General features: G+C 39.2%; 2 protein-coding genes across 6 annotated transcripts in view; both read right to left on the reverse strand.

The window, feature by feature from the left end:
* epha4b (eph receptor A4b) overlaps positions 1–13,209 on the reverse strand; it is an 81,522-nt gene that overhangs the window by 12,542 nt on the left and 55,771 nt on the right. For all 4 annotated transcript variants that reach the window (XM_072441272.1, XM_072441271.1, XM_072441270.1 and 1 more), the window contains exons 11-13: positions 5,012–5,079; positions 3,957–4,082; positions 3,690–3,875 (exon numbers count right to left, since the gene is read on the reverse strand). In XM_072441272.1, the coding sequence (XP_072297373.1) occupies positions 3,690–3,875; positions 3,957–4,082; positions 5,012–5,079 (380 nt within the window). The remainder of the gene's footprint in view (positions 1–3,689; positions 3,876–3,956; positions 4,083–5,011; positions 5,080–13,209) is intronic.
* The window catches only part of LOC140356384 (phosphatidylinositol 4-phosphate 5-kinase type-1 alpha-like), a 155,279-nt gene continuing 142,304 nt past the window's right edge, over positions 235–13,209 (reverse strand). For both annotated transcript variants that reach the window (XM_072441274.1, XM_072441273.1), the window contains one exon: positions 235–247. The gene's annotated coding sequence lies outside the window, so the exon portion shown is untranslated. The remainder of the gene's footprint in view (positions 248–13,209) is intronic.

The raw sequence follows: 13,209 nt of genomic DNA on the forward strand, positions 1-13,209 counted from the left end.
ATATATTTGTAAAAACGAATAATTGTGAGAGTTGTAAGCAGCAACAAGTAGTAATCTCTGTTTAATACTTATGCCAAAATAGTAAACATATGCTAAAAGTACTTTAATATTATTTATATGACAATATAATTATTTGTTCACAGAAAAGATTGCACAGAATAATGTGTGATTAGACTTAAAGTAGAGAAAAAAAAGGATTTCGCTGTTGTTTGGTCAAAGTGCCAACAGTCATGAATAATTGTAAAATCTCACAATGTTTTTAACATTAAATTTGATATTGTAACATCCTACGGTGATTTACAGAGGCAGCAAAAAACGTGGAATAAAACCTTTGTAGGGCAGCAGTGCATGTATTTTGGAACCACTGGCTCCTCTTTTCTCCCCCTTCCTCTCGTTCTCTCCCTTTCCTTCACTCGTTCTTGCATACTCCATTGTTCCGGATGTGCAATCTGCTCATCTGCATACATGTTCAGAATCGATCCTTCATCATCACGCACACTATTGTTCTTGGGACAAAGACATGCAGTTAGAACTAATGACTAGTTTCTTCGCGCAGAGGACAGAATGGGAAATGCGTGTTAGCATTTTCCCCCTGATTTAACAACACCTTGGAAGGGTGTTTGCAAGTGTGTGTCTGCAGCTAATTGAGGGTTTTTTAAATGAGCTGATAGGTGCAGTGATTGTGCGCCGCATAAAGGACCGATGCCGAGAATGCGGGATTGGGTGGATGAAGCAGAGATATGAAGGGGTGGGGGTGGCAGCGCGACAGAATCTCTAAAAGATCTATTTTTTTCTGCTTTTCTGCATGTGGGGTTGTAATTAGCATGACAATAGCGACAATCAGGTGACAGACAGCAGAGAAATTTATCGGAATGGCACACGGCAGGGGCCTCTTAAAGTGCAGCGCGCACAATGCACCCTCACACGGATGTCGGCATAAATATTCCTAAAAGAGCCCCCTCGCCCTCCAGCAGCACTGTCACCATCACATTTTCACAACAATTATACAGTCGAAAACGCTCCACATATAAGTGCCATTGTCGACACTTGTGCCTTCGTATTTAGCCCATTACCTGTGTCTAACATCACTAATGAGAGTTTTCTTTATGCTAAACAATAAAGCTAAGAATATACCAACATAAATCCAATTGTAAGTGATTTGGTCAGTTTTCGCCAATAAGCTTTAGTCTTCCTAGTCTTTCTAGTTTTCCCTAAATTATGAAATGTTGGATTCCATTGTATTTATTATTTTTGGCAGGATTTGAACCTCCCTGTGATCATCCTGCGCTGTGGAAACAGGTGAAAGATGACTTTGTTGAACGGTTTCATTTTTATTAAATCATCTCTATTTAAGGAAGTCACAATATAAAATGTTAATGTTACAAATAATGTGAGAAGAATTATCCAGATTGTACAATTATTCACTGTTGTCGGCTGACCAAATAACAGTGAATTAACTCTCATTGACAAGTTTAATGAATCACCACCATTCGTCACTTGCTGTGTGAAATTGAACTTTCAGAATAAAAAAGTTATACTATTGAGACATGAACTGCCAGTTAAAAAAACGTTGCAGAATAGATTCCACTAAAATTACTCTAAAGTGTTGCTGCTCACTATTCTCATGATTATAATTTTGCACTTCTTATGATTATATTGTGACCTGAATAATAACGATTATCGATTAAACAAATAATCTTGACACTCCTACAATTAATATCATTGCAACCAATTAAAATATATCACAGATGACTTAACTCTGAGAAATGAAGACAAATTGCTATCCAGAACTGATCACAGTGAAAGAGGGCACATTGCAAGCCCCTCAGTGTATTCCCTTCAATTTTTAATATTTGCTGCTTGTTTGAAATGGAATTGTCTCAAAACATTTCATATCCCAGACAGTTGATAGCTTTGGATATCTTTAATCAAGACCTGCCACTGACAATTTGTATCTTCTAGTCAAACAGCACAAACGACTGTCAATCTGCGTTGGCACTTGGTTGGCATACTTTAATACCAACCCGCCCATGTAGCCCACCCTGGCCCCACCTGAGCCCGGAGCATTCAGGGTCAGCCCGCCTGATTAGACCTCGGCCCGGCGTGAAGGGACCAGCTGGTGCAGCAGGAAAAAAGTCCTGAAGGAATTATTGACCCATCTCAACTCTCACCCCAAATCTAGCCGGAGCCGTGACCTGTGAAATTACTGCTCTGCTTGTGAGATTTGTTTCTGAGGGGATCTATCAACTCCTCAATGTGCCGTAAAGACAGGTGAGAAGAGAGACAAAGAAACTCATGGAAAAGCACATACAAATGCAAGAAGCCATATGAAACGTTCTTTATATTCATTCAAAACAGCGAGCAGAGCGAGCGCATTGTGGGGCAGTTATACATCGTGTTTTCGCTGATTTGACAATTGTCCCCAATCGTGTAATGCGGAGGGATTCTGGCAGTTACACCCGAATTATTTGGGTTATTCTCATCAGAATTGTCAGTGTTCTGTAATTGCGTGTCTGGCTGTCAGGAAAAACACATTACATTTAGCTGCGGCAGTTTTCTCAACAAACTGCTGGAAATCAAAGGTCACAGTTTACATCAAACTTTATTTACACAAGCTGCGGGAGCAGGACAGGGGAATGAATATGGTGCTCAGTGTGGCCTCTGAATATTCATGAGGCTAAAACACATCCAATTAACTTTATGAATTATTAATATTCATTAGCGGAGCCTATGCATATGCATTTGCTCTTTTGTTACGGGCCATTGTGCCTTTGTGTGGGTGGACGGGAAATCATTTGGAGGAAGAGGGACACTTTTAATGCTGATTAGTGGCACATACTGCAACAATAGTTCAAAAGGCCTTCTCTTCTGTACTTTTAGTAGTTTGAAGTGGATAGGAGCATTTTTAAAACATCTTCACGGTTTTACAAGGATTATGTTTTTGCTTGTGTGAAAGCTCTTTACAGGCTCAACTCTACTGCTCTGGTGGGGGTGTTTTATTGTTCATATTTTTATAGTAGGCTGCAACGATAAATCAGAATAACCGCTGTATTTTGATTATCGGAATGTTTTTTTTAACTATACAGACTATAGTACACATGCAGAAAGATGTTTTATCACTAGGACGGTGCTATTATTAAATAAATATGGAGAAAGAACTAACTTCTTATATTCTCTATTCACTCTATTCTATGTATCTAAAAGCCAAACCTTTATTTTGTAGACAATGCATTACAAATCTCATTATATACCAGACACAATTATTTCCCAATCATCAAAAATATTGCTGTCTTGTCAACTACTAAAACAACCGTTAGTTGCAGCACAATTTTATAGAATAATGTTGACAACTGTGTTGACTAGTGGACAGTAAACAAAACCTGGGGATTATCTGTGCCAATAAAAGGGAGCGAGGTATGAGATATGAGGAGAGCAGGAGAGGTGAAATCACAGGGCGGGGAGGAACTGATGAGAGACCCAGAGCCGCCGATAACAGATCTGCTATCTGCTCCATCCAGACCTCACCAGCGAGCACCATAACAGACACTGACATAATGGTGTGAGGTAAGCGAGCGGACATTTCAGCGAGCTTTTCAATCACCTACAACATCATCAAAATGTGCCAATGTGGTGGAGAGTGTGTGTGTACTTCTTTGCATTACTGAGATGGTGCCTTTATCAAAACTCACATTTGGTGACAACCCCCTCGAGCCTGATGATGTTGGGGTGGTCGAACTGCCCCATGATTGACGCCTCTGACAGGAAGTCCCGCCTCTGTTTGTCCGAATATCCTGCCTTGAGGCTCTTGATGGCGACGTAAATCTCCCTTTTCCCTTGCACTCGCAGCCGACCGCTACACACTTCTCCAAACTCTCCTATTGCACATGAAGAAAACATTTTAAGCAAGATGGAGAAAAAAGAACTGCAGCAGCTTTTAACACCTCTCTAATACTCACCTGCTCCTATCACTCTTTCTATACGGATATTGGAAGCATCAATCTCTTTGGCAAAGTCCCGCACAGCCTGGTTGGGGTCCTCGTAGGTGTGAGGGTGGATGTAGGTTCTGCTGCCAGGAAGTTTGACTGTAGAAAGACAAAATGATAAAAGAAAACTGAGAAATGTGTTGAAATTCATTCAATATATGAAAAAAATAGAGCAATATATTTTGGGATTCAAAATATTGGGTATATTTGCTATGCACAATAGGATTTTGTTTGTATTGCATGAATATTTCAGCTGCAAATGTTGAATAATTAACATACATATGACTCATTAATGATACTAACTAAGTACTTTAGTGTTTAATTCTATTATTGTATATTGCAGCTCATGCTTTTGATGTTCGTTTGGGTTTACCGTAAATCTCCTACTTTAGTTTTAGTGTGTATTATATAACATTATCGTTTATCACTGTATTTTCATTCGCAATAATATTTCACTCTTCAAAATGTGTTACCGTGACTGGCCTCGGCTAATCCAGCTGGTATGTTTGTAAATGAGTGTGGGCGTGTGTTCAGGCCATGTGGATTTTCAAACCTGTGTGTGAGTGAGCGACATGATGTTCCACACTTGTTGTACATATAGTACTTGGTGTAGCAGTAGCAGAGAATGCATGTACACATAAACAAAGAGTGCGGCGCGTTTGAATGATTGAACGTTTTTTGTAGCAGAGGAAGATGTTGCAGCAGAGAGAAGAAAATGTTTTTATGTGATAAAACTGCGTAACACGATTAAATAACCTGATGTAGAAGATTGTAGAAATATTACAACATTTGGATATCATCAGCCTCAAAATGGTTGTTTGTGAGTTTAATTGGGTTTGGTTGAATTTAGCTTTGTAACCTTATACCTCCGAATTACAATAAGGTTTATTTCAACACAATTTACAAACTAGGAACGTGCTTTGACATGTTGCGTTAAACATTGTATGGTTACATGTGTTTATAGTGTGAGTCTGAGGATTTAATCTCTACTCTATCAGTCTTTTTTTTTTTTTTTTTTTTTTTTGTACCTCGCCCATGCTGAAATTGCATCTTCTCTTCATCTGGATCCTGTTTGGCCTTGATGTAGCCGCAATGCCTGAAGGAAAAGGGGAAGGAAAAGGAAAAAAATGTGAGTGAATTATTGTTGTCAATCTACAGTGTTCCCCTCTAAATGCATTCGTCGGAGTCTGCAAAATGTCTTTTTAGCTCGATTTTCCCACATTGTCTCTCACTAAGACGAGCCTGGAGCAAATCAACCAACTCCCCTCCTATTCTTCAACCTGTCACTTCCACACTTCACTCTGAGCTGTTTTGTGCCGCGGGTGGCGTGAGATTTCATGTGTCCACAGATACTGCTTGTCCGAGGGGCTCAAACACATCGGATAAAGCACATCTGTGGACCCCTCTGGCCCTTAAACTATCGCCTCCAGGACCATGGCCCGGTCACTCAGCTCATCTGCATACAAACGGTATAGGTCACTGATCAAAACCAAAGTATTGATCAATTGATTGTCTCGATACGCTGCCCCCTGGCAAGAAGGACGTTTTTATTTCTACAGACCGAGTAGGATAAAGAATATGTTGAATGCCATATGTTCGAGTCAGCCCATTTTCCTTTGTTGTGAAAAAGAGGATAATAGCCCCAATCAACCATAACCCTGTCCAAGAGATTTATAACTGCTTTAATGCAGCTCATTCAGACTAAAACCATAAAAACAATGATGAGGTTTTTATTGCTAGCAAAATATAAACATTTCATACTGCAACGTAAATCAGTGTGAACCATGTGTGTACAGAAAATATAGAACTGTGACGAGACCGAGAACTGCATGAAATTAAGTCATGCTGTATTGTTATACCTATACAAAGTATGCAAATTCTGCATGGAATCAGATTGATATACAGATTAATGGAGATTTAAGGGGTTTCCAATAAAAGTCTGCCACAGAAACTGTCATCCCCAATTTGTATTTGTCTAAGTGTATGATTCATCTCCATCATTAATATTCTTCACTCCACTGGCAAATATAAAGGTGAAGCTAATTTAATTAACATTTTATTTGCAGTTTTATCTGCACCTATGTGGTTGTAACTTGTACCCGATATTGGCACTGGCAACTGGAAGCAGTTTCAGCAGCAAGTCTCTGTTTGGCTTTATTACAAAAGGAGAAGTACTGTAGGAACACAAAACATGTGGCTATTTCACAATGATACAAATACACTACTAAACTGCACTACCAGCTACATGTCTGTTATCATCTTTCCGTAATCCACCAAACTTTTATTACATAACGTTAAGTCTATTTTTAAAGATATTTATCTTGTTTTTATTGCATGCTCCTATTCCCCTGCTGTTCTTTAACTGTGCGTTACAACACAGGGAATTTCCCCATGGTGTGACAAATACAGGTTATCTTATTGTATCTTATATTGTGGTCTCACACTAAACCATGGTGATAATATGTCTGTGCATTGATACAATAAATACGATCAAATTTATATAGAGCCACACCGTGTTTCAGATCCAAACTCTTTATAAGATGTTAGAAAAGGTTTTTTTTTTTTTTTTATATATATATACAACAAAATAACTACATTGCAAACCACAATGGGATTACTATACTGATTACTATACTAAAGACCATTAAAAAGAATCACCTTTTAAACTGGGTGAATGCCTGGTGTAATGGGTTTTGACTAAGAATGAGGCTCAGTGCGTCGGTGGTTAATCCCGTGTTGCCTTTACACAGCCGACTGCACGACCAGACCACAAGCAGACGTCAATAAGGCGTCTTGGGAATACACGGGCAGACACCCACTTTGGAGCATGAAGAGGAGGGGTCTTAGAGCCGTCTGAAAGGGGGATCTGAGGGCCCCACCTGGATCTCAGCTGGGACACCACGGACGATCATTAGACCCCTGACACACGTGGGACATGTGTTACCGACATATGGGGAATACGGACTTGGCGGACAACTCAGCACCAAGCGTGATCTTCAAAACCTGTTATAGCACTACGGCTGCTGTTGTAGGGTGTCGTCATGGGTGCTGGCTTTACGGGTGGGGTGGATTTCTAAAGGGGAATGAACACATTTCCATAGTAATTACCTAGAAACTCATTTCTCCTCTCCAGTTAGAAGTGTCATGAATCATTAGCGCCGCAATCTTAAGCATGGCGCGAACCCCTGACATGGAGCTGGCTTTTGTTTTTCCCCTCCACAGCTGCGCCTCTGTCTCACACATATAGATCTGCTGTACCTGTAATTTACAACCACTCAAGAGTATCCTGTGGAGGCCATGTTTGGAGGCTACAGGTAGATCGTGTTTTGCATAATATGTCATTGGAGTCAAATCCAATCTAATTTGTTATCAGAATTTGGATATTAGGGAGAATATTGTTCGTACACAGAGGATTGGTTTTATTTCTTAAATACGCTAATACATGTAATTCATCATTCATTCATTTTTGCAAAATTAGATAAGAATTTATTGTCTCCATGCTAGAAATACTGACTAAAAAAATAACTTGCTCAAAAGTTGTGTATTCTTGAATATTGTTAGGATTTTGCGGCTCAATTGGAAAACTCTTGGACGTTTGTTTTTGAGTGTAGGTCTGTGAAAAAAAAAACATTTCAATTGCCAAATAGAGGTTCAGGATAGAATCTGCTCTTTATCCTTCTCAAGCCTTAACAGATTCATGTATGCTAGATACATTTGATTACCGTAATAATTAAATGATGTATTAAAAACAATAGTATATTATTTTTCTCATTTTAACTGAGAGTGACTGAATGATTTGGTTTACAAATATTAATAGCCCAATAAGTACTGGTATTTATTTATAGCCATTAGTTTTTACTCATTACTAAAATCTATTACTACTTGTCATTAAAGGTCTACTTTGAAGTAATCACATTGCTGTACAATATAAGTATTTGCTACCTTGTACTGCTTTGCTGCACTGTGGAGTTGAACTATATCTCGCTGTTGAAAAACCACTGTTGCGTTTAGCTGCCATTGCGTTGCTCTTTCCTTCCCTTTTTTTTGGCCACTAGCAAAAACATACAGGCAAATCAAACCTAGATATATCAGTCTCACTTTTCCCTTTTTATTCTGTTCCACTTGAGTGCGGACAACAGGCAACCCTCGTCATCCAAAGCCACACACTGCACATTTGCATATCAATTTACTTTTTAATATAAGACTCTGTCACTCGAGACCCATTTGTCATTCCACCTTCATAGAACTCTATCCATATATTAGCGCAGCCCCTCCTCCCTCGCACTTCCCGGTCTTTTCCCATTCTGTTTTCCATTGCCCTTTATCTCTCGTGGGGGTGTTATAGTCAGCGTTAATCCTTGCTTTAACTTAAATCATTTTGTCCAATAGCCCACATGTACCATTAACCCTCTGCTCTTTCTGCTCCCTCAATGCCATAGTTGTTCTGTTTTGTCCTCTGAAAGGAAGAAAAGGCTTTATATTGGATAGGTTAGTTCTATATGACAACAGAAGACCATTATACAGCCAATCATTGACTTACATATCGTATCTCAAATCCAATTTTTAGACTGTGAAAAATGCAATGTACTTCAGAATGTCCTTAATGTAACACTGTCCTAAGGAACAAATAACATGGGAGAGGGCAGGGGGAACTTTGCCGGACAAAGATTTACATTGTAATAAAAGTATAGACTGGAGGCTAAAGAGGAAACCTTGACAAAAATTAAACTGCCCTTTTGTTAAATAATACAAAAAACAGCTAAAGAAACGGTGTACGATTAGAGATATGTCGGATATATCGGCTCGATATTTGCACTTGCACAAAAAGCTTTATTTGAACAGTTGTGTGAAGAGGACACTGGACAAACATGACTACACTGCTCTCTTTTAGGTTGTACTTCAACTTAAACAGAGCTGTGGTTGGGTTTGCTGTATATTTAACTGGCATGATTTGGCAGAAAAAGTAAACAAAAAATATCAACCCTGTTATGTAGAAGAAAAGGTCTAATAATTAAGAATCAAAATCCTCCTACTTTAGATATAGCCATACATTAACTTGACATTACAAACTTAAAGGTGGAATGGACGATTTTTTTCAGCAAATTTTTTATCATAATATTTCCTCGTGGCGTGGATAAATCATTTGTCCTGCCACGTATCAATCATAAAACACACCTACCGCTCACCTGCAGCCGCGTCAGGCTCGTCCCCACGTTTCCGCGTGTCTAAGCGCATTGATCTATCATAATATAGTTCCCTCAGTGTACGGGGCAAAATGAAGACGGAGAAAGACAGTTCGAGCTGACGCAGAAGTGGACAGAAATCTACGGGAGACGAGAGATGCAATGCGATCCGTTGCGCTAATAAACAAACGCACGTGTGTGTTGTATCAGTCCGCACGGGGGAGTGCGCATGCGCACTTCCGCCTGCGTTCTCAAATCGCCGAAAAATCGTCCATTGCGCCTTTAAGAGAGTAGAGTTGATGGTAACGATCTGCAGTGGATTTTGACACAAAATGTAAATAACACTCCAGGTATAGCAGGAAAAGCAAAGATGACCATTTTTGACACAAAATATTACATTCTTACCATGAAATCCATTTGGGAAGCTGGAGCTAAAATGATGATAAAAGTGCCGGCTTTTGAAAGTATAGAAAAGTGACCGGTGCAGTGAAAGTATGATCACTCACGCAGACAGAATAAAGTGTCTCCTTTCCTCACCCCCTCGCCTCCTCTTTCTTTCCCCTTGCACTTTCCTCAGGCTAATGAAAATGAAAAAAATCACTACATCATTAGTCACCCTTGCTCCACAACACAATAAAATGACATCTCGCACCCCGCTGTGCTCATCTCTGCTGCTCATTACTCATATTAATGGCTATTTCATTTAATATTAAGCCTTTAATGAAATATAATTACTGTAACAGAAATCAATGGATTGAAATCATTCGGTGTTATTAAACCGCGTACAGGCTGCAAAATAGAAATTGACAGGACGCTAATAAACTCTGTGGTTTTTCTAAATGCTGATTAGTGCTAATTCATTAAGAATGAGGCGTGGTGTGAGCCATGTGGCTGATGTGAGTGAATGTGACGCCATGTTGAATTTCACCCCTATATGTGACCAACAGTAAAAAGCTGTAGAGTTATGACTAATAAAGCTGTCTGTTTCATTAGCTCGCTGTTTGGAAACATTTAATTTAGTTTGTCTCATTACAGGCGGTGCTAATAAAGGTGGAAAGGAACATGGAAAGCAAAAAAAAAGGCCATAAAGAATAGGATAGGAGAGTCCCGCGCATAATTAGTGTAATGTAGAGGGATTTTTAACGACCTGGCAAAAGGTCACGCAACACGAGGATGCAAGGAGACAAGGAAAGGAAACGAGGGAGTGTGTTGGGTGTAATTAACTCAAGTGTAGCCATATATTTGCTAATAGCTAGGTGTGAAACCAATCAGCGTAATGACTGGTCTCGATTAAGCCGCGGTGCTAACAAGAACGGTAAAACGCACCATAAAGTCTCAAAAGGCCCAAAAAAAAAAGTGTCCATGCTATGTTTACAGGACATCTGATGCATCCCACGGAAACATCTGCTCATTTTGCAAAAAGCCCCGCGAGATATTCTTGCACCTGAAATGACATGATGCCATAATTGTTTGTTTGATGTAAGCTACTTTTCCAGGCGTTTTGCAGACAGCGTTCGATTTGGATACACCCCACAGCTTAGCCACGTTAATTGAAAGTAGCAGCCCATAAGCAACACATACAAAAGTGTCTAATAGCATTACACACATTATTGTCATGTGCACGAGGCGTCTTTGTCTCACAGTGTTTTGGTTGTGAAAGCATTATTACTGTTATTATCAAGCAAACTACCCCAAAACCACCCACAGGGCTATATTGGATGAGTCCCATCTCTAGCAAATTCTGCACGGCTTCCATTTGGCGAGGCATTTGGCAAGATGCTTGCTGTTGTTTGTGTTTTCGGCTTCTTGTTTTTTTGCATAATTCAAAGTAGATTCCATTATTTTGTTAAATTTTCACCCCAAATCTAAGTGGATTCGAAGTAATTTTATTCAGTTTGGCAGCATCACATTTTCTTTCTTTTTTGTTAAATATCCTTTGTAGTTTGTTGCCCAAATGTCAGTAAATGTAACATAAAGTAGTTTTTTTTTACCGTTTATGCACGCAATCTCTCTTCCCCCCAGCAACAAACAGAATCAACCTTTACTCAAACCACACAGAGCCCCTTCATTTTCCATCCTTTCCCAGTTCCTTTTCTCAAACACAAAGAAGTATTTGTTTAGTGGCAGTTCTTTGATTTCATTCCAGTCTCTCATTACCTTTTTAACTCGCCTGTTCTTTTCACCACACCTTTCATCAACTCTCCCCATTACAATGCTCTTCTCTCTTTGCACTCATTGAGTTTTGAGAATCACCCCAGGCTGCAACAGATGCTACCTCTTCTAGCGTGCATGTCATCAGGACGTGTTAAGGTAAAGCTGGGAGCTCTTTCCATTAGCTGCAGTCTTCAAGTTTCTAAAGACATCACATTTTCCTGGAGCTCTTACTTTGTGCCTTTGTTAGACTCAACTTGAAACGCTCTCTGTATCGCTGTGCAGAAGTAAGCTTTGCAATTGAGGCCTTGTCCTTTTTGTCTTTATTTAAAAAATCACCAACTATTACGCAAAATATCCACAGTTCCTTTTTTCCCTTTGATTTCCAGACATTCTCCTTAACAGATTGTGGCTCTTGACTCGCTGTTGGATGTCTCGTAGCCAGACAGCAGATCTAGTAGTCTACAAAGGCGAGATTAAGAGATGCTGCAGATGAGAGGGAACTCGAAAAGAATATCATGCCAACTTCACAGCAAAAAGTACTACCACTTTCTTCTACACTGTTCTTCTACAGTGTATTTAAAATGTAAGTAGCCTACACAAAAAATATATATATGGTAAATGCTTAGTTGTACATAATTAGTACAATTAATGTATGTCTTTGTACAATTATAATCAATTACAAGCACTGTTTCCCACGTATTGGATGAGTCAAAAGCACAAGAAAAAGAAAAACAACAACCACCCACCAAAAAGGTTTAAAAAAATATATATGAAGCTGGACTAAATGGGATTTTGGACATGGTATGCTTTAAACTTGCACTTTATTTTCATCTGGATGCATTATTCTTAAAACAGTAATCTCAAATAAAATAAAATATATTTTTTTTACTCTGGTGCCGCCCTGTCTATACCTTTTGTTCTTTCTTTTTTTTAAAATGTGTAATTATTATTTTTTATTTACACATTTTATTTATTTTTGATTGGTCTGTTTTTTCCCCCCTCAATAAATAAAATAAATAAAATATTAAGTATGTTTTGTCGGGTTATTAAAATTTCAAGCTTAATTTTGTCACAAAGAATAAAGAGTAATACTACATACTGACAATAGAATATTTTAACACTAAATAATAGTAGTTTCTTCTTTTCTTAACTCATAATGACTTCTATGACGTCATTATGAGTTCTTCCATTCTAAAACTATCCAGGAAAGGCCCAGCTTTGTTATTTATGTGATTTGTTTATGCATCAATACTTGTTCAAACATGTATCTAGTTTTCATTCTAGTTTTCAGTCCGTATCTAGGTAATAATGACATACTATTGCTGTCGTGTTAAAGTAAAGTGTGTACTGTATCACCTAAAAAGCCAAACCCAAGAAGGCTACAGCAGCCTGGCATCAGGCCAAACCCTCCAGCTACTACAAAGACTGTATCGTTAGGCTGCAGACAAAAGCAGTGAACACAGATGCAGGGAAGGGCGAAGCTGTAACATGTTTAACAAGAAGCTAGAGGAGAATGCTTTTTGAGTGAAAGGCCATCTGCCGGATTCGTCGCAATGCCAGTCCTTAGCAAGCTCGCACCTGCCAAGTCTGTGCCTCGGGAGGGACAAACTTCTAGCACGCACATTACCAGCTATGGCATTCTCTCACAGAGCAATAATGGCGACCACGTGGCAGTAACTCGAGTGATTTGTCAGTGGCGTGCGGCGTCTGAAGAGGTTTTTGATGTTTTCCAGTGTTTTCCCTCCTGCGGTAACAATAGCATAACAGTGGTGTATTAAACATGAGCAGAGCGGCACTGCAAATCAGGACGTTTATGAGGTGGAGCTGTTTGGGACGTTGCCAGCACAAATGCAATGTGGCTGTAAAAGCAGGAAGGAAATTGCCCGACA

This window comes from Eucyclogobius newberryi, unplaced genomic scaffold (assembly GCF_026437365.1).
Source record: "Eucyclogobius newberryi isolate DKJ021-1_F unplaced genomic scaffold, fEucNew1.0.hap1 SCAF_12, whole genome shotgun sequence".
Classification (NCBI taxonomy): Eukaryota; Metazoa; Chordata; class Actinopteri; order Gobiiformes; family Gobiidae; genus Eucyclogobius; species Eucyclogobius newberryi.